Raw genomic sequence first — 23,548 nt, forward strand, 5'->3', positions numbered from 1 at the left:
CACCTTAAATTTTAGGTAAAATATTGTAGATATATACACGTCCACAGCTTTGGTCAGATTCTGCACCTTCTCACCATTTAATTTTTTTCTTTTCTCATATGTTATATTTTTCTGACATTTACAAATTTTATTCATTCATTCAGTAATTTGAATCAAGGATTTACAAAATTATATTTGTGGCTGTGGTTTCATTTTATGTGGATTTCCTGTATAGAACATACAGTTGGGCCTTGCTTTTTCTTCTAACTGCAGTCTCTGTCTTTAATAGGAATGTTTAGACCATTTATATTAAATATAATTAGTAATATAGCTGTATTTAAATCTGTCATATTGCTAGTTGTTTTCTATTTGTCCATCAGTTTCTTTGTTCCTTTTATCTTTTCATCCTTTCTTTTGAGTTTTATTTTACGATTCCATTTTATCTCCAGTAATAACTTATTAGTTATGCCTTTAATAGAATTTTTTGTTGTGTTTTCCCTAGGGTTTACAATATACTTCTACTTATCAAATTTACATTTAAATAATATTATGTTATTTTATGTAGTGCAAGAATCTTAAAATAGTATACTTCAAATTCTTCTCTCCCATTTTTTTGCAATTGTTGTCATCAATTTTACTTTTACATGTGTTTTAGACTCATGCAGATCCTTGTCACATGGCAGGTTATAAGATGCCTTTCTTTTAGACTAACAGCAGCATGTCTGTCTGATTTCTTCTAAAATTCTAGAATCTAGAATTCCTTCTAAAAACTCACCTTATTAGGTCAGGCCCACCTAGGATAATCTCCTTTTTGGTAAACTAAACTTATTAAGGATCTTAACATCTGAAAAAAATCTTTTCTCATATAGCATATCATAATCATAGGTGTGATACGCTGTCATGTTCACAAATCTCACCCACACTCAAGAAGAGAAGAAGGGCTCACATCACTAGAGGTCATCTTAGAATTTTGATGAAAGCATTTATTAAAAGTCCCTGTGTTATAGTTTCAACATCTGGGTCTCTAAGTATGATTCTACTTATTGCTTTATTTCTTGGCAATGAGTTATTGTTTTGTTGCTTTTTTTTTTTTTGAGACGGAGTCTCACTCTGTCACCCAGGCTGGGGTGCAGTGGCATGATCTTGGCTCACTGAAACCTCTACCTCCTGAGTTCAAGTGATTCTCCTGCCTTGGTCTCCCATGTAGCTGGAATTACAGGGGTGCACCACAATGCCTGGCTAATTTTTGTATTTTTAGTACAGATGGGGTTTTACCATGTTGGTTAGGATGATCTCGAACTTCTGACCTCGTGATCCACCTGCCTTGGCCTCCCAAAGTGTGATTTGTTGCTTTTCAAACTTTTTAAAAATTAAATACGGGACTTTGTAGGAAACGAACAATAGGGACTGAGGGGAGTACTATACAACACATATGTAAATGACTCCTCTCTTTTTCTGTAAGGATTTAGTTTTGGGGAGAGGTGAGTAAATCTAGTTAGGGGTTGAGCTGTGTTTGGGTTTTGTTGTTGCTATCATCACTTTCAGTGACAGCTTGAAAGTCATCTAGTAATAAGCTGTTGTTACCTTGTGCCTAAGGTGGAGGCTGAATTTCAAGAGGGTTTTTCTCTTACTCCTTATATCTGCCCTCATTTCTGCACTCCTTTGCCACAGTGAAGGCCTCTATTCCACTGTGCTCTTATCCTTCATTTCAGTAGCAGACAGGTGTTGTTTGTTAATCAATGCTGTGCTTGTATTAGAAGCAAGCTAGAATTTTCTGTTCTGCCTGCCCAGCCTCAGTCTTAGGCAGGCAGTTTTCACCTTAGCCACAGGGATGGGACTTTCTCAGTATTTCTACCCTTCCATCTCCTGAAAGGAAAACTGTGGTTGATCTTGGGTGAGAGTTTTCTGCCTCTCTCCATCATAGTGTCCCTCTGAATGATACAGGTGTAGGATCTTGGGCCCATGACAGTTTCCTGCCTCTCTACCAGGGGTAGAGAATTTTTGCTTCTGTTCCTTCCCTGGAGGCAATGGTTCTTTGTCTGTGATGTGAAGATGAAAGAATGTGTTGCTTCTCCTCCAATAGCCTAAAAAGGCTTCTACTTTGTAGAAGATAAGGATCTGGGAAGTCAGGCATGTTAAGTATCCCAGTAGCTGCTGTTGACCTCCTGCACACCTGCCCCTCCAATGAAGTCTCTGTCCGGTCTCCTACCCTGCTCCCACTCTTTCTTCTAATCATCCAGTGGAGGGTCATAAGAAGCAGCTTCCAAGTGAATTCAAATTCTCTTTGTTCAGCAACCTCAACTGTTTCAAACTGACAAACTCGCCAACACTTGGTCTTTAAGAATTGATTAATATTTACCTGAATTATTCTTACCATTTGTGCTACTGCCAGTACAGCCCACTTCCTTTCTGCTGTACCAATTGTGAAATTGTGTAGCTCATCTCTTTTTGAAGGGGCTTGTCCTTCTTTGGAATTCCGTTTACTTGGTCACCATGAGCAGTGTTCTGATTTATAACAAAAAATATAATTTTGTAGATGATTAGGCTTTTTCCTATTGTTAGGGCAAAAGTAACATTTTTGAAGTGTTTTATTTCGTAGAAGCAGAAGCCCAGGGCTATACAAAGAAATAAGTATAGTTTCATTTATTGAGCTCCTATTACCAGCTGCTGTGATAAGCAATTTGTAAACATTTATTCTCAACTTCACGGCCACATCAAATGCTAGGTATTATTGCTCCTATTTTGCATGTGAACAACAGGCTTTTTCCAGAGGTCAGAGAGTCAGTATCAGAACAAGGATTCACACTTAGTTTTGTCTGATTCTAATGCTGAGAATTTGTTCTTTCTGCTACTCATTGTTGCCTGTGGAACCAAAGAGTGGAGAAGTTGATAAAATAATCATGTAACAGTGGTAGAAGTGCTATTGTAGAGGTAAACGTAGGATCTACGGAATTTTTTTGAAAAGGATCTCCAAACTAAGAGAATCAAGAATGTCTGCCTGAAGAAGCGGTTTTTAGAATGCTTCCTGATGAATGAGTAGCAATTAGGTGTAAAGGAAAAATGCAATATGCAACACTTTGTGCCCACTCAGCTTCTTTTGAATAATTTTCTGTATATATTCCACATTATGGTTCTCTAGTAATAGCTAGTATTTGGTCTCCCTTTTTGCTATGTCATAGGCATGTGACTTAGCGCCACCAGTTAGATACTCCTACCTGAGGTTTGAATTGGAAAGAGACCATACGTGGAGCTCTTTCCTGTGAAGGTAATAGAGTACACTAGAGAGGTATCCCAACTTCAGAGGCAGTAGAAAAAGAAGTCCTAGCGGCAGTGTTCTATGTTCTCATGTTGTAGGTCCTTCCTGCCAGCTTCCGTATATGTGTCCACTATTAGTTGGACATGGCTTGGGAGCAGATCTGTGGCCTGATTTGAGTATCATTCTTGGCTACTTGGCCTTCAGCACTGATTCTCTGTCTTCACCCACCTGGGAAACGATTTCATTTCCATTAACAAATGTACTTGTTGCTTAACTAAGCTAGAGTAGATTTTGTTGATTATAACTGGAAATCTTGTCTGAAATAGGGGCAATCCAGGTAGAGGGAAAAACTGGCAAAACTTAGAAGGGGAAGAAGATGAAGCATTCTGGAAACTGGAGCTGTGAGTGATTTAACGTTATTGGAGTGGAAAGTAGGTGACAGACAACACTGAAGATGTTGACAGGCCTCATATACTGGACATAGAGTTATTTTAATCAGGAAGGTGACAGGATCATATTTATGTTGTAGGGAAATTACTCTGGTAGCCATGTAGGAAGTGAACTAGAGGGGGATATAAGTGAACAAGAAGTAAGGAAACCTATTAGGAGATAGTTGTAGTAATAACAGTGAGAAATTCTGAGTTCCTGAATCAAGTCAGTCACAATGTGGATGACGAGTACGTGACAGAGAAAGGAGAGATGCGAGATAAGGGAATTTAAGATGTTGATTGATTGGATGTGTGAATGAGGAAGAAAAGAGGTTATGGAATGATTCTCATGATTTGGGAGATTAGATGAATGCTAATACCACTCACTGAAACAGGGATACAAGAGGAGGTGGGAATGTAGAGTGAAAAATGAGGAAATTTGATATGTTGTAATAGCAAAGTCAAAAAGAGATAAACGGTAGGCAACTGAGTACGTAAGACTTGAATGGAAGACACAGATTTCATTGTTGATAATGTATAAGTGACTGTAGACAGTTTGATAATAGTGACATCAACCAGGTGGAATATTCCTATGAGAAGAGAAGGGGGCAAAGGTTACAACCCTGAGTAATAGCAACATGTAAGGACTGGTTGAGGGAAATGGAGAATATAAAATAGACTGAGAAGAAATAAATAGAGAATTAGGGGGAATATAATAGTATCATCCATGCCAATACATAAAGAGATCAATTTGATTTTGTTCCATATTGAAATATTTATTTAAATATGACTACGAGATATTTATTGGTGACCTTGGGAAGAACATTTTGGTAAAGTGACGTAGCCAAGTAGAGGAGTTCAATAGTGGATTAAAGGCCACTCTTTTCAATCACTAGGGTGCAAGGAAGAAGAGAAGTGGGTCATCATCTGAAGCAAGATGAGAAGGTAAACGATCACAAGGTCTGATGCATTTCCTTTGGTGCAAATAGCATAGAGGCAAAGACCCATGGGAAGTCAAAGAACTGTAGGGCTAAGGGTTAGATGAATCATCTGTACTGACCTTGAAGTTGTTTAGGATGATACTATATCTTGGGGTGCACAGGAAGAATAAGCCAAATGCCAAAATCATTTATGAAGGTGGGGCAATTATAGATAAGTCAGCAGGCAAAAATGAACAAGCAGGCAGTGCATTTTAACAGTATGATTAGATGAGAAGAAATTTTTTTTACTATTGTCATGTTTTAATTTTAATTTTTAATTGATGATAGTTGTACATATTCATGAGGTGCATAGTGATGTTTTAATATGTATATATATATAATTTATAGTGTTCAGATAAGGACCATTAGCATAGCCATCATCTCAAATATTTATCATTTCTTCATGTTGAAAGCATTCAGGGGGAAGGATTTTTATATGTGGGCTGTAATTGTAAGGACTGACATTCCTTTTCCTTCTAGGTTTGTGGTACATGGAGTGGTATTATCAGGAGATGGGACAGTGCTCTGGGGAGAACTTGAGGGTGTTCAGGGATTCCTTACTTTATATGAGGGTCCTAGGGAGAATGGTGGCAAAGTCAGAGAGAGAGAAAAGTGGTGGGAAGATGAATGAGGAGAAGGAAGAAAAGTGCAGAAGAGTATTGGAAGGAAAACGTGGACAAGACAGAGAGAGATTATTGGAATGATTTTGATGTGAGACTGTGACCAAGGATGACATGGATGTAGACCTACTGGGTTGAGCCTCGGGGTTTTCATTTTATCTCTAATTAGTGTCACCAGTTCCTGTGCAAGTCCCAATGAGCCTGCAGCCACCTACTTTGATGGTGGTCTTGGAAGCATAAAGATGCTGGCTGACATTGACTGTGCTTAGATGTAAAAACAGAATATTGGTGGGAAGTATGGTTCTGCAAAAATCTCAGGCAGATGGGATTTTTAAAATGCCCTGTTTTCGAAGTTTGACACAGTACCACTTTAATGTGGTCAAAGGATTAGGCAAATCTCTAGATTGAGCCAGCTGTGAACAAAATTGTTCCAAATCCCTTCTTTGTTTAAAAATAAATGCTGAAAAACTCACATTTATGCTGGAAATTAGCTCTGAGGAGCTGGCAGAAGTTTTTATACAGGGAATGATCATGAATTTCTTTAGAGGGTCTTTATTCATTCATTTCTTTATTCATTTAGTCAAACAGTTCATTAAATCATTTATTGAAACACTGATTGCCTATGACTACAGACCTACCCAACTGCACAAATAATGTTCTATAGACACAGTTTTAAGCCATTACTAAGTGTTTAGGAACTTCAGAAGTTTTGGTGAAATGTGCAAACTCTGAGAAGGAAATCATAATGGTATATTACTTGAACAGGCTGTCTTCATACTTGGGATTGCAGAACTATGAAACTCTTAAGTAACCTTTTCCCTCAAGCCATGTACTAGGCATTGCGATTTAACAAAAATTTTCTTTAGTGATATATATTTTTCTGTTTTTTGCTTACTTTGTTGTTGATGACACTTTCTAGTCAGTACTAGTGGCTAAAAAACAGGTATTTATGTAATGGAGGTTTCGTCAACCTGCCATTTTCTTCAGATTCAGAAAAAATTGAATGAACCCTTGTTCTTTGCCACATGGAAGCAAAATCCCAATCTAGATTTCTGCATATCTCTGTGGGAAGGAGACATATTTTTAGGGTTATTTATAGCCTAACATCCATGGAAACATGGGACTTAGAATTTTCTCTTTGATTCCCTCCTTCAAGGAAACCACAAATGCCAGTCTGTGGCATGTAGGGAAACTTAAACTGGAGGCACACATGTCACAGGAAGAAGATTACATAGAACATTCCACATCTAATAGTGTAGAAATTATATGTGAACTTTTCTGTTCTTTCAAGTCCTCTTGGCCACCCAGGGGGATCCTATGGGTCTTTTACCCAGCTTTCTGCTTTCTAAATGTCTTCTTTCGCTTTATCTTTTACTTTTCCTCATTTTCTTAATCTACTTTCCTCCCCAAAGGAAAATAAAGTCAAAGACAGACCAACAAACAGGCTTTTCTTATTTCATGGAAAACAATTGGGTTTTCTGTTGCTATTTGAGATACAATTTCTAAGTCTTATCTCTTGCTCTTTTATAATTTATTAAAATATTTCATTGAAAAAGAAAAGTTCTCCTTTGAAAAGACTACTGGTATTAGCTGCTTAGAAAATACATAATTGTATCATCTACTATATTTGCATTTGGTTTTACAAAAGTTAAGTTCTCTAGCTCGCTGAACTATCTGAAACTGAAATCCTTCTATAAACATGTATGAAAAAGTACATTTTTCAGGCAGCATCGTTTAAATAGGTATAAGGCAGATGAATCTGCACTTTTTTGTCTGTTTTCCATAAACTTTCCTGGATGTCTTTTTTACAACTAGTTCTTATCTCTAGTCAAACAAATGATCCACAGCTATATACAATTACATGGAAGATAGTCTCATCTGATCAGAAAATTTATCAGATCAACTTTTTTTTTTAAGCCATGCTTTCCAGTGACATAGACAACACTATGAAATCAGCCAACCTGCAACCTTCATTTGGCTCACCATATACACATGCTCCTCGACTTACGGAAATGGAATGAGTTGATAGTCCGCAAGTAAACCCATCTTCAGTTGAAATAGTGTAAGTTGAAGATGCATTGAATAAATCTAACTTGTTGAACATAATAGGTTAGCTTAGCACACCTTACATGTGTTCAGAATGCTTATATCAGCCTCAAAGTCACCTAACACAAAGCCTATTTTATTACTAAGTGTTGAATATCTCATGTAACTTATTGAGTACTGTACTGAAAGCATATCATTTTTGCATCATCAGTTAAGTTTACGTTGAACTTAATCATGAATGTCGAACGCTCATTAAGTTAGGGACCATATTACTTAAAATATACTCTAGAGACTCTTAATAGAAAAAGATGCTGTTTTTCTGCTTTCACTTAATTAAATTAATTCAATTCAATTCAAGTATTCATTCAACAAATATTTATTAAGCACCTACAATATGCCAGGCACTGTGCTGGGTGCTGGGGATACAACTGTGAACATGATAGACACAGTCCCTGCCCTCAAGGAGCTTACAGTCTAGTAGTTATACAGACAAGTACACAGGCAATTACAACGCAGTATGGTAAGTGCTGTGATGGGCGAAAGACATTGAAAAGGGCACCTAACTCAGTCTCACAGGCAGGGAGGTGGTGGATAGCCATGGAAATCTTTTCAGGGCAAGTAAAATTCAATTTGAGTATTGAAGGATGACTATAAGTTAGTCAGGTAAAGAGGAGACAGGGAGGAGTTATGCAGTGAGGAAATAGTCTATGCAGTGCTCCATGTGCTGCTTTGGAGGTTCATTTGCTGACGGGAGTAGCTGGATAGAAGTGAGAGAAGTCCTGGAAGAAATAAGCAAGGGCCAGGTCATGAAGGGGCTCATGTGATCTTCTCAAGAGCTTGAAATTTTTCCTGAGGGACGTGTGTGTGTGTGTGTGTGTGTGTGTGTGTGTGTGTGATTTATACTGTTTAAGATTGCTCTTACTGCAGCACAGAGATTGAATGGGGAATGGGATCTTGAGAGTTGATGGAAGAAAATCAATCCTTCAGCTTTTCCAACTTTATTTTCCATAATATCATACCCTGTGCTCTCACTAGCCCATCTAATGGCATTCATTCCTTAAATGAGCCATTGATGTTCATGGCTTTAGGCCACTGCTCACTCATATGGCTCTTTACACATTCTCCTCCTATTAAAACTCAACTCATCCTTCAAGACCAGACTTCTGAAATCATCCTAACTTGTGCTTTCTGCCAATACCCTAAGTACATGATTTTTATCTGTATTAGAGTATTTATTTATTATTTCAAATGAACCAAACCTTCTTTTGGACCATATTAGTTTAATTCATACATAAGGTGATTTTTATAAATAAACATGGGTATAATTTTTTTTTTACAATTTCCAGTTGAAAACAAAGACTGATTCTTCATTTGTTATCTACCCCAAACTATTATGAATGCCTTCATATGATTTAAAGGGAACAAAGGGAATAAGGGGAGAAGCCCAAGAGACACACAATTTTATGCAGCAAAATACAGTCAAGTAAAATTTCAACACACAATTACAAGGTATGTTGTTGTTAGGACAGTGATTCATTCCCCAACTCAAAGACTCCATCTTTGACAATTCAATCTGTTAATGAGTCAAAGATCTGAAAAAGAGGGGTCGCTTAGTATGCAAAAAATAATGAGGGCTAGCTACATTTTCCACTATGGCCCACGACTATTACAATCTCTCTTATAGTCTTATAATTTCTCAAATAACTTTTATAAGGATAAGAAAAAACTTTTAAGCTCTGTAGATATTGTAAGAACATCTGCTGTTTTATTCTTTTTGGTGGGTACAAAAACCACAATTTTGTACACAGAAGATTATAAATAATACTGTTAACATGAGTGACCCATAGTCTCTTCTGAGTCTACACCGCAGACTGGTGATTGAACCTAAACGTTCTCTTCTTTTTGCTTTTCTTCCTGGTTGTGAGACAAAAGCAATCTGTGAACCGACTCATGTGACAGAGTGAAGTTTACAGCAAACAAGAAGATGACCAACAACTTTTATAAAAAAAAGTCTCTAAAGTTTATTACAGTGATGGCATTTATATCAATTATTGCAATGTATTGTTCCCTAAGATGGTTAGAAAAAAGAATTGTGTTGTCCTCTACTGAATTTACATCAGTTAAAAAGCAAGCACGTTTCAGTATTTGTTTTCTCCAAAGTAAGCGTAAATACTTCCTTTATTTTTTTCCCCACAGGATTTACATGTTTGTTCATTATTTTCTTATCACAGTTTAGTGATTTGTTTACTCAGCTGGATTTTCTTCCATGGACTATATGGGTGTTCTGGAGACACAGGTTAGCATGTTCACGGACTTCTATAACTATTTTATCCTTTCCGGTGAAGACAAAGGCCTTTCTGAGCAAGAACTTCACAGTTTAATGCGCTAACTCGCAAGTCTGATTAGTTTTTGAGTCCACTCAAAAGAAATTTGTTGCTGTTAATACACCCATCCCAGATCCCTCCCCCACCCACTCCCCGAAAAAAACCTAAATTGTGAGTTTTCCTGATATAAAATCTGAGTTTGGGTTTCCGAGCTGAGCTCATGCACACGTTGCTGCTGCTGATGTCCGGCCAGCCCGTTAGGACGGACTTCCCGTTCTCAGCCAAAGGATTGGTTTAGCAAAGACCGCGCGTGGCGTGTTCCTCAGGGCTGCGTTTCCATCAGTCACCAACACAGTTTAATTAAGGCACTCAATTATTTTTTTGGTTTTTATGGTAGGTCCGATGCAATGACAGCCAATCCTGAACTTTGTCTGATTGCAGTTCCAGCGTGTACAGCCTTTGGGCAGTCAGGCGTCAAGACGCGGCCATTCTCTCCCACACTCCCAGTGATGGATAATCTGGCTTTGTTTCTTATGGCTTCAGAAAAGGTCAGCTGGGTTGCATGGAAAGGAAGCAGAAAGAACGCGGAGTGTTACCATATTTCTGTTTCTTCAACAAAATATTCCACAACAAACACCGAAATATCAATAATTAGACATCTGCATTTTTTTTCCATGTTCTTTTGGTCATATGAAAACTGCTTATCCAGGGAAAGGAAAGCTTAACTACACCGAAGAATGAATCTGTCTAGAGTTTTTGGTCCTACCTGTGGAAAAACTCATTCTAAAATCATAATATTTAACTACTGTTAGTAAATCTGGGCAGGAAACATCTTTTAACTTGCTGCACTGTATATCTTAGTACTTCTGGATGAGCTTAAAAGCTCTTTTATGTTTGACAACATTCTTTAGATAGTATTTCCTTGTTATGAAATGTCTTTACAGTGCAAGGATTAGACTCTCAGAACTAATGAAGCACCTAAACAAACTATATGTATAGACTTCGTGACAGATCTTCCTGTTTTATAACACAGACCTATCCACAGACACTTCATTCATTCACACCAGTTATAGACATGACCCAGAACAGCACAATTAGTGACATATAGTTCACTCTATGCTATTATGGACACTAAGGCTCCATATTTTAAGAACTGTATTTAAAAGGGGTGCACTGAAAAGGGACATGTTTCAAAGCCAACTGAATGGTCATTACTGGGGAACCTCCCATATTGAGGTTAAAGAGTCAGAGAACTGAAATCAGTAAATTCCTGTTCCTTATCCATTAGACAGCAGATAACATTATGCAAAGGAGAAACAGGCACTGTTATTATGTTAGTCTCATTACTGTTCATTCACTGTCTAAATTCTTTCTAGTAGCTAGAATTATAACTTAAGAGGAAAATAGGGTAAAGGAGCGATTCCCTAAGTTTGTTATGACTTAGTTCATAACTCACAACACATCATGTATCTAATTCCCTGTTGTGAATTCAAGTTTATCCAAATCTTTAGGAAATTCCATCCCTGTGTTTATTTTGCCCTGGAGCTTAAATATTAGAATAATTATATATTAAGTAATGAAATCAGTAACTAGTTTAAAAACTGGTGGAATAAAAATGTTTACAGATCAGTTACTCTGAAAACTTCAGAAAGTTGAAGTCAAATTGCTAGTAATGACATATAAATGACAAAATCAAGGTCAATATCACAGTTCTGTTTCAGTAAACAGTCTTAAAAATTAATGCTTATCATCATAATCAGAATTGGGGATACGGTCTTTACAGAAACATGGATAGCTTTTATATTTAGAAATCATGGAAATATAATGAGGATTTTAGAGAAAAACAACACTTCTACCTGATTATCTTCTATTAGCCCCTTGAAATCAAAGTTCTTCTGACTTTTATTTGTCACATAATAGGCACTCAGTAAATATTTTTTGAGTGGATGAATGACCTTATATAGGAAGATACTTTTTCTCTTTCTTGTAAATGAAACTGATAGGATAATATTCTAAAATTATTCATAATTTATCAAATCTGTACACTAAAAAGGGTAGATTTTATTGTATGTAAATGGTACCTTAAAAATGTAAATGAATACATTGCCCACTATTTTAATCAAGAACCTCACTCATATAGAATAATTTCACCAAAGGAACTAAAAAGGATACATGGTTGCAGTAGTCTCATTTTTCGAAGTGAGACTCTTGGGAGATTGTTTTATTGAAGGTGAATATTTTCCTACTCAATATTAGAGTACATATGCTTTTGGGTGTGTGTATAAAAAGAAGCATTAGCAAAGCAGTACTATTTATATCAAGAAAATCTAGCAACAAAATGGATTTAAGAAACATAAGCCAAGACTTGGTATTAAGATGCTAAATAGCTTTCTAGTGTAATCTTTTCAGTTTTATGTGTTTTACATGGACATTTTGGGGGTCAGAACCCTTTAGTGAGTACCTAACTATATGGAACACTCCGGTTACAGCGTTGGCATTTTTCATAATCTTCTAAAGAAAACAATTTGGGAGCAGATTTAGGAAGTTTATATTAGTTAGATAAAGTCATATGCTGAGGAAAACAAGAAAAATGAATATCTATGAGTCTAATCCAAACCAATGTATTAGCCCATCTTAAATCTTTGGAGTCCCCAAACCACTCAGAGTCTCCAAACCACTCATCTCTTGTTTAACAAGAGATTTAGGAAAGATAGTTCCAGAGAATTCATAGGTACCTACTAATCACTAAACTTAAAACCAAGATCAAAGTCTGAATATGTTTCTTTAGATTCCCTTTCAACATTTAATGTTAAGTAAAATAGACAATTATTTGTTAAAATCCACTAGTTTAGCTTTGTTTTAATTTTTCTTCAAGAGGAAATGCTAAAATACCATTAATAAAAGCATGGTAATTTTTAAAAAGTGTTTATAGAAGGCTTTTGCCATAAAAATCTGTTTTTGTTTTCTTTCTTTTCTTTTCTTTTTCTTTTTCTTTTCTTTTTTAAGACAGAGTCTCGCCCAGGCTGTCGCCCAGGCTGGAGTGCAGGGGCATGATCTCAGCTCACTGCAAGCTTCACTTCCCGGGTTCACACCATTCTCTTGCCTCAGCCTCCCAAGTAGCAGGGACTACAAGTGCCCACCACCACGCCCAGCTAATTTTTTTGTATTTTTAGTAGAGACGGGGTTTCACTGTGTTAGTCAGGATGGTCTCGGTCTCCTGACCTCATGATCCTCCCACTTCGGCCTCCCAAAGTGCTGGGATTACAGGCGTCAACCACCACGCCTGGCCTTCTTTCTTTTCTTGATCATGTTTGTGAGGAAAGGAAAACTTCCAAAGGTTGAACAACTCCATGTAATCTCAAATACACCCTTCTCTTTTATAGATTAATGCAATGAAGTGTATTACTTAATAAAATTTTGACTTATTTTTCTTTAAATCTGTTTTAGCATTTTTATTTCCTATACTTAAACATCATCTGCATCTTCCATAAAATGCCATTTCTATTCATCTTGATGTGAACCTTTTGAGACTCCTCAAACTGGAAAACTTTCTAGTAATTTTACATATGGTCTGGGTTTTGTTGGATTGCTGTGGCTTATGTTCCCTTGAGGGATGATCACTTTTTACTAGAATCTACCACAGATTGAAGGTGTCAGGTTTTGTTTTTGGGATTCTGGGGCAATATTATTTTTGAATTACCAATCATTTCCATAATTATGGTCATAGAGTTTATGAAAGTTTTCCTTTAATTTGAGAGTACAATAAAAACTGCTTACTTATAAGTTTTGACAGGCACTGATTATTTCATTTATCTTGAATGCCACTGCCTTTTAAAATGTCAGACGAATGCTTCCTATTTATTTGAAATGTATTGTCTTAAATGTTCAAATCTACCTCTAAAGGCAATTCATGTGAACTTCAATGTCAAGTTGTAACTCCAAATACAATGTTATATATAAATTGTATATATATGATGTGCAAATTTACATCTCCTTTTAATAACTTCCCTGAACTTAGAAATGAAATAGCATACATAGTATTTCTTTCTAAAAATTTCTAATACTCTTTTTGTATTTGCTTTGCTTCCCACCCTTGTACCTTGCTGATGATGACTGGAGTGCCTTTGTTATGTCAAAGAAAAGTCAGTTTTAATGAACTGGTAACAAAACCTAGTAAGGACATCTTACAAAATTCATCTCAGAATTCAGTCCAAATAATTGGTTCTGAAAATTAATCAAGTATTGTTTTTCTCAATTTGAAAAAAGTCTCTCATCAACTCTGTAAACATTAAGATGAAAGCATTCCACTAATGGCTAAGACACCTTGATATTATCCCACTTTGTAGTTTTGCTACTATAAGACATGTTAAAAATGTTTGGATCGAGTGAATTGAGGATTTAGTTCTTAATTCTTTTTCACAAAATTAGGAAAGAATCATTTTGGAACCATCTATGTGCTATTGTACTCAGTCACTGATTTCTACATTATGGATGAAAGCAATTATATCTTGATTAAAAGGGATGGCATTGACTCTTTGCTTTAAGATACAAGTATTTCAAAAGCTTTCATATAAACAAATATAAAAATCAAGTGTGTTTAGCTGGTGTAAACTCAGATGTACATCTTACTGAAAGTATATCGGGTTTTTGACTCTAGGGTACATCAAGTACCAAATATCTCTTGGAAGTTCAAAGACTCATTTATCATTGTAATGAAACTGAGCAGCCTATTCAGTTAGCTATTATAGACAATTTTAGAAAATGGGTTTCAGAGTCCTGATTTTAGGAAGAGCAATAACAAATCCTTTCAGATCTTATTTTAAAACGACTTCCTATTACTAGAGGAAAGAAGAAGTACACATTTAGATTTTTTAAAAAATAACCTCCATCTCCTATATTTTACTGAATGCTTACAATTTTTTATTGTGCCATGATGAGAGGATGTGAGTAAGTGGTGCTGACCTGGATTGCTTAAAAGCAATTGAAATGAAAAAAAAAAAAAATAGCTCATAATGACTCACTGCAATTTTTATCTTTTTCTGAATCTTTCTTATAGGACACAAATATTGCTGATGTCTCTGATGGAAAAACTGCTGTATTGCCTAAAATGTCTATTTACCTTAGTGATACTTTGAGCATACAAGTTGAATTTCATCTAATAAATGTGAATTGTAGTCAAAATTCTGATCATCATTCTTCCTTAAAGTTCTGGCTCAAGGACTACCATTGGATAAATAAAAAGTGGAATTTCATGTTTTAAAAATGTAGAATAATGACGAATGTACAACAAATTAGAAGAGGAGCCAACATTCATTGAGCACATACTCTGTGCCTTGGAGTTTTTACGTGTGTTGGTCCTCAGAAAACAATATGACCTTGTCAAAAATAGGCAACTATCTGGGTTTTGATCACTTGGAACAGATTTTGTGCTTATTTTTTAGCACCTACCCTAAAATTGAACTGTTACAGGAAAGATTTGCCCAGTCGATATGCAAGGACGCCCAGATCTAATTTCCAATTTTCCCCAAATTTCAGGTAGAATATACTGTTTAAATCATTTCACAGAGCAATTCTGGTTTGTTTTTTATCTTTCTGACCCTTGCAATGCAGATATCTATTGGCAACATAAAGTTTCAAACAGTACATCTGCAGCCAAAGAAAACCGAACCAATTTGCACTGAAGTTTTCAAAAATATAAAGCTCTAATTAGAAGCAAGCAATACCACCACCGGACAGACAGGTCACAACACTGCGTTCACAGGATGCATCCCCCACTCACTGTAGTCGGCCCTAAGTCCTACCCCTAAATTTTAATACTTTCGGTTCCATATACGTTGTAACCTTCTCTATAGGTTGCTAAATTCTGGGTATTCTGCGAGGAAGTTGGGTTAAAAGTCTGTGCACTCTTTGCCACCTTCATTCTCTTCGCTTCTGCCCTGGACTTGTAACAGAACTCTATCAAAGCCACCAGCATTGCCAAGCCCAAGCCGCCAACCAGAATGTAGAAGACGCCTGCTACGTTGCTCAGGCTCAAGGCACTCGTCTTGTCCTAGGGGGGGATAAAGACATTTCAGTTAACTGCAGAAATGTCACATCCAAAAGGTAAAAGAACACATGAAATCCAAAAAGCCAATGAAAGTAAACGCTTAATTTAACCTGAAATTATTTACAAGTATAAGTCACTGATGTAGGTTTATAATTTAAACATAAAGCTTATAGCTCTTGGGAGAAGTAAAATTATAATAGTTATCAACAAATTGTATCTAATTACATCCAATGAAATCAGTAACATTTTATCATTATTAAATATGCAATGAAAACCATTATACTTAGCCATATATAAGCATTTATATATTTACACAGGGTGGCAGAAGTGGGGTTATTATTGTTAAGTTTGAAAATGACAGGTTTAAAATCCAATTATGGGAGAAAGGGGACCTCTTTTGGCTTTGCTTCTATTAGAATATGCTTTTTAACATCTGAGATTTCTCTTGAATAAATCCAACCCCACATTTCCTAGTTGAGCAACTAAGGAGTTGTTGAGCTGATAGTTTCACATTTTGTTCATCATTAATTTACCAAATATATGAAAATAATATGCCAAGGTATACATTATCTGTTCTTTCAGTGTCTACAAGGGAAGTCTCATGGAAAATGTTACTTTTACATATTTTACACTATTTATAAATAATTATATATGTGTAACTCAAGTACTTTTTAAAGATAACTTTTAAAAATATATAAATTATTATGGTCAATTGAAAAATAAGTTATTTATGGATGAATTTATAATAATTTTTATTAATTAAAAATACAATATCATTCCCACTTAAAAATGCTTAATCCATTAATATTTTAGAGATATTATTCTTCAGAGCTTCAGTATACATATGATCTCATAATAAATCCAGAATAATCTCTAAGTCCTACTCTTGTGATTGGAAGATACTAAAATTGTAACAAGAATTCAAAATTGTCTAATAAATTATAAATATGTTTATGACATAATATTATTGCAAGAAGTATTTTGGTAGGCTACTTGAAGGATGCCCTGTAGTCATTATCTTCTCAGCAGGATGTTTTGTGCAAAATGTGATTCCGACCCTTAAAGAGTTTTATAGGAGAGTATTTAATTCAAAAGATGCACTATATACACTGTCACCTTAGTCACAACATCAACTGACTGGGCCAAACAATTTAGGGTAGCTTCATTTTTAAAATAATTACTCATTAAATATTTGCGCTTGTCTGACTTTACATCAGGATTGCAGGTAATGGTTTAATTATCTGGCCAAGCTTGTCTCATTCCACTCTGGTTAAAAGACAGACAGAAAGGATTAAAATATAGGGATAAGACCTGAAAGGGATTCATTAACATTAATTTGTCTCCTTAAATTAACTGAGGCTCTCTCCTATTTAAACCAGTCATGTGTTTAATATCTTAGAATATCCAGTAATTTGTTTTCTTTCTTAAAGAAGATACAGAAAGAAATAAAAGGGGATTCCAAGAACCTTCAGCTCTGGCTTTCAGGTGCTGTTACTATAGTCTATCAACTTGTGTAGGTATTTAGATTCATTGATAAACTTGTGATTGTTTTTAAAATAAAAACATAACTATTTCCACTACTTTTATTTCTACTCAACAGAATTAGGCATGTAGGTTCCTGCATTTTTAAATTTTTTTCCTACATTGTTTTAAAAAGAATTTATGATTAAGAGATCTTAGAGCTTGAGAATATTATTCATAAACATTGATTAATTAAAACAATTTCAATTGGGTCAGTAGAATTGAAAGGTTCACTCTGTTTATCAGCACAGAAATATAATAGGGCTTCTTTAAACTAAATTGGAATGCTTGGCACTATGGTGACAAAAGACAGAACCTCTGAGTAAGCATTTATTTAATATTTAGAATCTCCTTTTTCTGGTTTACTACAGATTTCCTGTTTTGAGAATACATCAGTTCTTGAAATAGCATGATTTCATGAAGTCTTTGCCTCCGAAACAAACATAAAAACTACCCCCCAAAACACTACTTTTATTAGTGGTACGTAAGTTTGAGAATAATACAGAAGGAATTTTATTATTTTAAAAAATTTTGCAGTTTTAAGTTAATTTGAAAGTCTTAATATTGGGGAGCAGGTTGCAGTTTCCTGGAAAGACCATCCCTATGGTTGAAATTTATGACATTAGCTTTTAATTTAGGCAGTGGCTGAGTGTATAATGTTCAGTTTTTATGGTTTCCATATACTTTTAACAATTGCTCCCGTTTACTGCTTTGTGAACACAAGAGGAGGCCCCGAACTGCAGCGACTGACCTTGCTTCCAGAGTCCTTGGGTCCACATTCACCTTTATCGTACCACCATTTGTTTTTCAGCTTGTCTAAGACGCCTGCCTCACTGAGTTTCAAAACGGCAAGGTTTACAGGAGTTCTTCACGTGGAAAATAACATAAATAACATTATATATGTTATTTTATGTTATTCAAGTAAAACTACATTAGAATCGCATGGCAAAGTGACAGAGCAAAGGCCACAGTAGGTGCTATGTCTTGTACTGTAGGCCCAGGTTTAGAATCAGACATAAAACTGGGGCCTGCTCCATCGCTTTAGGTAACAGGCACATACTGCTAGGGAGGATTTTTAAATAAAATGTATGCAATTACTGTGAATCCAAAACTATTGGCCTTGGTTGGGTTTCTGGAACATTTACCATTTTCCCCACGTAAATGTGGCAGTCATTCAAAATCCAGAAGCTTCTTTTTGTTCTCTTTCAAAATTAAGGAAGTAGCTGCAGGTTGACAGACAGACTGAAATAGAAGCTAGGTAGGACTGATTTCATTCCTTGCATGCATTATGATTTAGCTCATGGTATTTGATTTTATGCTATAAAAGTATGTCTACAGTATCCATCATTAAATCGACTTCTTGACCACTTTCATCCAATACCTAATTGAAAAAGGAGTGTGATTTCAGTGTTACAAAAGACCATCTTATGCAGAGGAAGGTCATCAGGAGACAAATATTTAAATAATTATTATAAAGTATAAGCCCATGATGATACTTTCCTTCTAAATTGCAGTCTTTAACATAAATAATATCACCAGAAGCATCTATCTTGAATCTATCACCTATTTATCTTTTCATCTATCTTGAATCTTAAAGTATATGAATGTACTTTAAGTACAAGGTGAAGTGACTATAATATATTCCACAAATTCTTACCAACAAAAAAGACAGGTTAAAGGTAATCAAGATTTTTCTAAATAAACTCCTCTTATAAGAAGACTCTATTTATATTTATAAGAGACTCTATTTGTTTCCTCTACCATCTTTGATTCCTTCAACACTAAATATTGTATTAGGAGTTTCAGGGAGGAGGACATCAGTCATTACCTGGCGTCAATATTCCAAGGAATTTAATAATTCTTTCAGTTTTCACTCCCATATTATAATATGAAGGCCAAGATGATGAAGGGAAAGCAGAAACTTTTAGGATCTTTTGTTGTTACTGTTTTGTTAGCTTATTGGTTTTTCGTTTCATCCCGAGACAAACTTGTCATATTCCTCTGGGCACTTTGCCTGGCTGTATCCCCTAATGTGCCTCAGTTCTTGTAGGAAATGCTGAGCCATCTGGAGTTACAAGACATGCATTTATTGGGGATTCATTCCAAAATCCTATCTATACAACTAGGAATTGCATTAAGAATGATGGTGATCATGACAGCTAACATCTACTGAGCATTTACTATGTACCAGGCACTGTTAAAAGCATTTTTCATGTTCACTAACATTCATATTTTACAAATGAGGAATCGAAAGCACAGGCAGCTTAATTTATCAAGATACACAGCTAAGCAGTAGCCTAATCAGGATTCCTGATAGTATTACTTCATAGCTTTTGCAAGTAAAAATATTAATAGCAGAAGACTCACAAAATGATGTTTCTAGTTAATTGGGCTTTCTGGTTAAACTAAAACCCATTTTTTTGGTATGGTTAGTTTTGAAAAAAATTCTAAAATATAAATTTTTATTTTTGTTTATACGGTTTCTGGATATAATTTAAATTTTGTTTCAATGTTATATAACTATGGCTTAGGTTCATTGTTCCATTGAAGAAGTAATATACATTTGCCATGATCCTAGAATATGATGTTGATTTTTGGATTAAAATCTGACATGAGTATGATTTAATACTTTCTACTGAAAGCTGAATTTGGGGGTGGGGTGAGTTGAGGATTATGATTAATTGGGGTGCCTGGTTATTTTAAACCCAATTAATCTAGATTTTCCTATCCATACCAACCACTACTCTCTTCACCTGACCCCCCACCTCCATTTGTGACCTGATTGTTACAATAACCACACCTCTGGGTTTACTAGTGATGTGCAAATCCCTTGAGAGCAGAAGTCACATCTCATTTATCTATGTAAAAAGGTATTTTCCAGAGTATCTGACTCAGAGTAGGTGCGCCATAAAGTAGCTCGATTTAAAAAATGACAGAGCAAGATTTTTGAATCCAGAGCAAGCTTTTTCTGGAACTGATACTCTAAGGGTTTTTAGGTCCCCAGACAAGCTCCCCAAAGCCTTTGTAACACATGTGTAGCTAAATTATATTAGCCTATATTGCAGTTCTTGAATGGGGTGGGTTGGGAGGAGGAGGACTCAGTGCTGAAAACTGGAGGAAAGTTAGAGAGTTTCCTTTAAGTTTCTCCAAGAAGGGACAATTGAAGGCAAAATTGTGAATAAGATGAAGACTGCATTAGGCTTCTCTTTCTCATCTTAAGGCAGTCTTTTCTCCTATGCCCTTCTTTTTCCCTCTGGCCTCTTTATTCTTTCTGCTATTTCACACCAGTAACCTGGTTTTAGAGGGTAAAATTAGATGAACACTTTGAATATAAGACATTTAGTATCAACCATAATTAATGTTCAACTGGTGGAATATCAGAACAAGGAATTCATTACCAGGAGAGTCCTTCTCTATGGGCTAGATTCCTTCAGTGTTTTTTGTTTACTACAAATTTTTTCCTTTCCACTTTTTCCTGGTGATGAATGCATATTTTCTGTACTAGTTCCTTTATTCCTGCATTGGTTGTCAGGCTGTGATAGAGGAAAGCAGCTTATTTGTAAGTATAGCATCTATCAAAGTCAGAAATGGCTGTATTCTTCAAAGTGCCAAATTATCAGGAAATGCATGACCAAATATAATGCCTAGAGAAAACATTATTGATAAAGTCACACTTACAAAATAATTTTTATATGAATATCCACATCTATGAGTGTGCATATTTTACACATGCAGAAACAGAATAAAGTATCAAATTAATAGAAAAAATAATTTTGTAGCTGCAATAATAGGTGATTGATGGTTGCAGTTGTTGCCAAAATTTCTAACTAGAACCAGGATTGAATAACTGGCATAAAAATTGGCCTAAAATTCTTTGTATGGTTTGTGCTTTGACTAAACCATACCAGGTTAACCAAAGTGGAGAATACATTTTAGACATTGCAATCAATATTTTAAAATTGGCTCATTCATTATCAAGTAGTAAATTTTTGTTATTTTATTCCCAAGAGTGAGTATGAATTTCCTATGATCATAAGAGAGGACCATATCACAATAATATTAACTCATATGAACACTATCAAAGGATTGTTTTCAAATGAAGGAATTTGTACCTCGCAAATCATGCATTTCTGCTTTAATTTATTTCATGTACGATGCAGGACCTTGTTCTTCATATCTTTTGTTAATTTTTTACTTTTCAAGGTGAAGCCTCTTGGCTGAGGACTGCTATGGTCAGAACTTCATAGCACTGAGAATGGCTGTCAGGTGAGTGAGGATGCTAATTACTGCACATCCTGGAGTGTGACAGGGAAGCGGCTGCAGTGACCCCAAATAGTCCAGTTGTTCGTTATATTAAATCTGAGCTCCTTGAGGGAAAGGACAGTGGTAATTCTCTATTTCTACACAGGTACTGGCACATGGCTGCGTTCAAACACGAGTTTAATAATTTGCTGCTGAATGGAAGGCTGGAGAGGTTACAGTCCTGTGAATGACAAGTGAGTCAGGTCTCTCACAGAAACCTTTCCATGTGTGGTACAGGTTTCCATATTTCCCTTCTTCATTAGATGAGTCACTGTTGGGATAGTTAGTTTTCTCCTACCAAGATTCTGTATTTGAAGGTCAGCTAAGCCAGGATTTCAGCATGTGTGTGCTGAGTTCTCTCTGTATTTTTCCTTCTGCACTGAATTGGCAGCATTGGTCTTTTCTGCTTAGTTTTACACATAAAGGCTTTAGAGTCAGCTGCATTTCTCACTTCAGGACTTCTCCTTATTTTACCTCTTTTGATGAAGATCAGGCCAAATGGGAGGGGCAAGGTAAGTTTACAAAGAAAATCAGTCACCCGAAGAAGGTACAAAATGAAAACGAAAAAGCAACAACTGCCTCCTAGTAATTTACTGTGATTTAAGTTAGGTCAGGCCAGTCAAAATATCATCTTTTATGACAAATTCAGAGTAGGGTATTATTAACATTTAGAGTGCAACAATCTATTCTCTTGATGATAAATCTTAGACCAATATAAAACCTATGTGGATTTTTTTTTTTTTTTGGTATAAAAACACATTCCTGGAGGAAAAAATAAAACATAATGTATTTCATTTTGGGAGAACATTTTATGTTAATTTTTTATAACATGTTGGAAACCTACTTGTTAAAATTTGAAATAGTATTCATTCTAAAACATTTTGTAGTTCATGTTTGGTGAAAGTAATGTCACTGCATAACTGTAAGAGCAAGCAATTTGATTTTGGAAACTACAGGGTTAGATAGAAATTGATTCTTTTGGACAACAAATATTTAATGAATGTCCATTATGTACCAAACAATGAGTTGGATACGAGCTAATTAAATCTGACTGAGTTGTTCAGTTCATTTCAATAAATTAAAATGACTTCTGTTACATAGATTTTTCTAACATATGTATTTCTATTATGCTTGCTTATTTTTCTCCAGAAAACATCTTTAATGCACACCACAATGGGACTTCATTATTTATATTTGTGGAAAATTGTATCTGTAAAGCAGTGTTTTACTTCTCTTGTATTTGTGATAACAATAAAAATTTGAACACAAAGTTTTTTCTAATGGAATAGATTATCTTTGTTTTGATTTTCTCTGATGTTATTCTATGATATTTTCTGTTATTTCTAATTTGCATGAAAGAATGCTAGGTTGTTAGTATAAAATTTAATAATTTTCTCTATGTATATATTTATATATTTATGAAAACGATCAGAAAATTTGAGACAGTTGGAGCTCCAAAACATAAAATAAGTTATTACTCCTTAAGATGGTGCCTAGAATGGAGACAAAAGTTTGTCCTCCCTCCTGCTGAAATAGAACTAGTTATTAGATGGGAAGGTGTAAGTGAGCTTAATTTGAAAGGATTTTTAGATTAGGTGAGAAATTTCCCATCCATGAACTGTTTTCTTTAAGTCTAAAAATATTGATACATAATGAAGAAGGGCTCTGGGACGCTAGTATATTCTGTTAATTGCCTACTTTTTTGTTCTTTAGATATTGCTTAAAAATAAAAAAAACCCTATTATTTTAGGAAGCTGGAGTTAAGATATGAAGTGAAGACAAAGTTGAGTTGATTTTGTTTTTGTTTTCTGATGATTTTGCAATTTGATCCATTTATGGAAGGCAAAAAATGTGTAGTTCATATGAGAGTCTTTGATTTGTTATTTAACTTGAATAGAATCTGAGAGTTTTAGATGGAGAAAACTTTTTTGTAGGCACCCTAGACAGGTCTATGTGGAGTCAGGCTATTGTTGATACTGAACAATATTTGGTAGAAGTTCTGGTAAAGTAATGGTGAAAAAAACAAGACAGGCTTACCCCCCCTGC

At 35.3% G+C, this 23,548-nt stretch overlaps 1 protein-coding gene across 5 annotated transcripts in view; it reads right to left on the reverse strand.

Annotated features, from left to right (window-relative positions):
- Positions 1-7,669: 7,669 nt before the first annotated feature.
- The window catches only part of GRIA4 (glutamate ionotropic receptor AMPA type subunit 4), a 382,415-nt gene continuing 366,536 nt past the window's right edge, over positions 7,670-23,548 (reverse strand). For 2 of the 5 annotated variants that reach the window (XM_017948915.3, XM_031653000.1), the window contains 2 exons: positions 15,548-15,682; positions 7,670-10,186 (listed from right to left, as the gene is read on the reverse strand). In XM_017948915.3, coding sequence (XP_017804404.1) covers positions 10,022-10,186; positions 15,548-15,682 — 300 coding nt within the window. In that variant the 3' untranslated portion in view covers positions 7,670-10,021. Of the gene's footprint in view, positions 10,187-15,434; positions 15,683-17,951; positions 18,067-23,548 lie in introns of all 5 variants that reach the window. The other 3 variants (XM_017948916.2, XM_017948918.3, XM_017948917.2) reach the window with 3 other exon arrangements.

The sequence above is a fragment of the Papio anubis genome, chromosome 12, assembly GCF_008728515.1.
Source record: "Papio anubis isolate 15944 chromosome 12, Panubis1.0, whole genome shotgun sequence".
Lineage (NCBI taxonomy): Eukaryota > Metazoa > Chordata > Mammalia > Primates > Cercopithecidae > Papio > Papio anubis.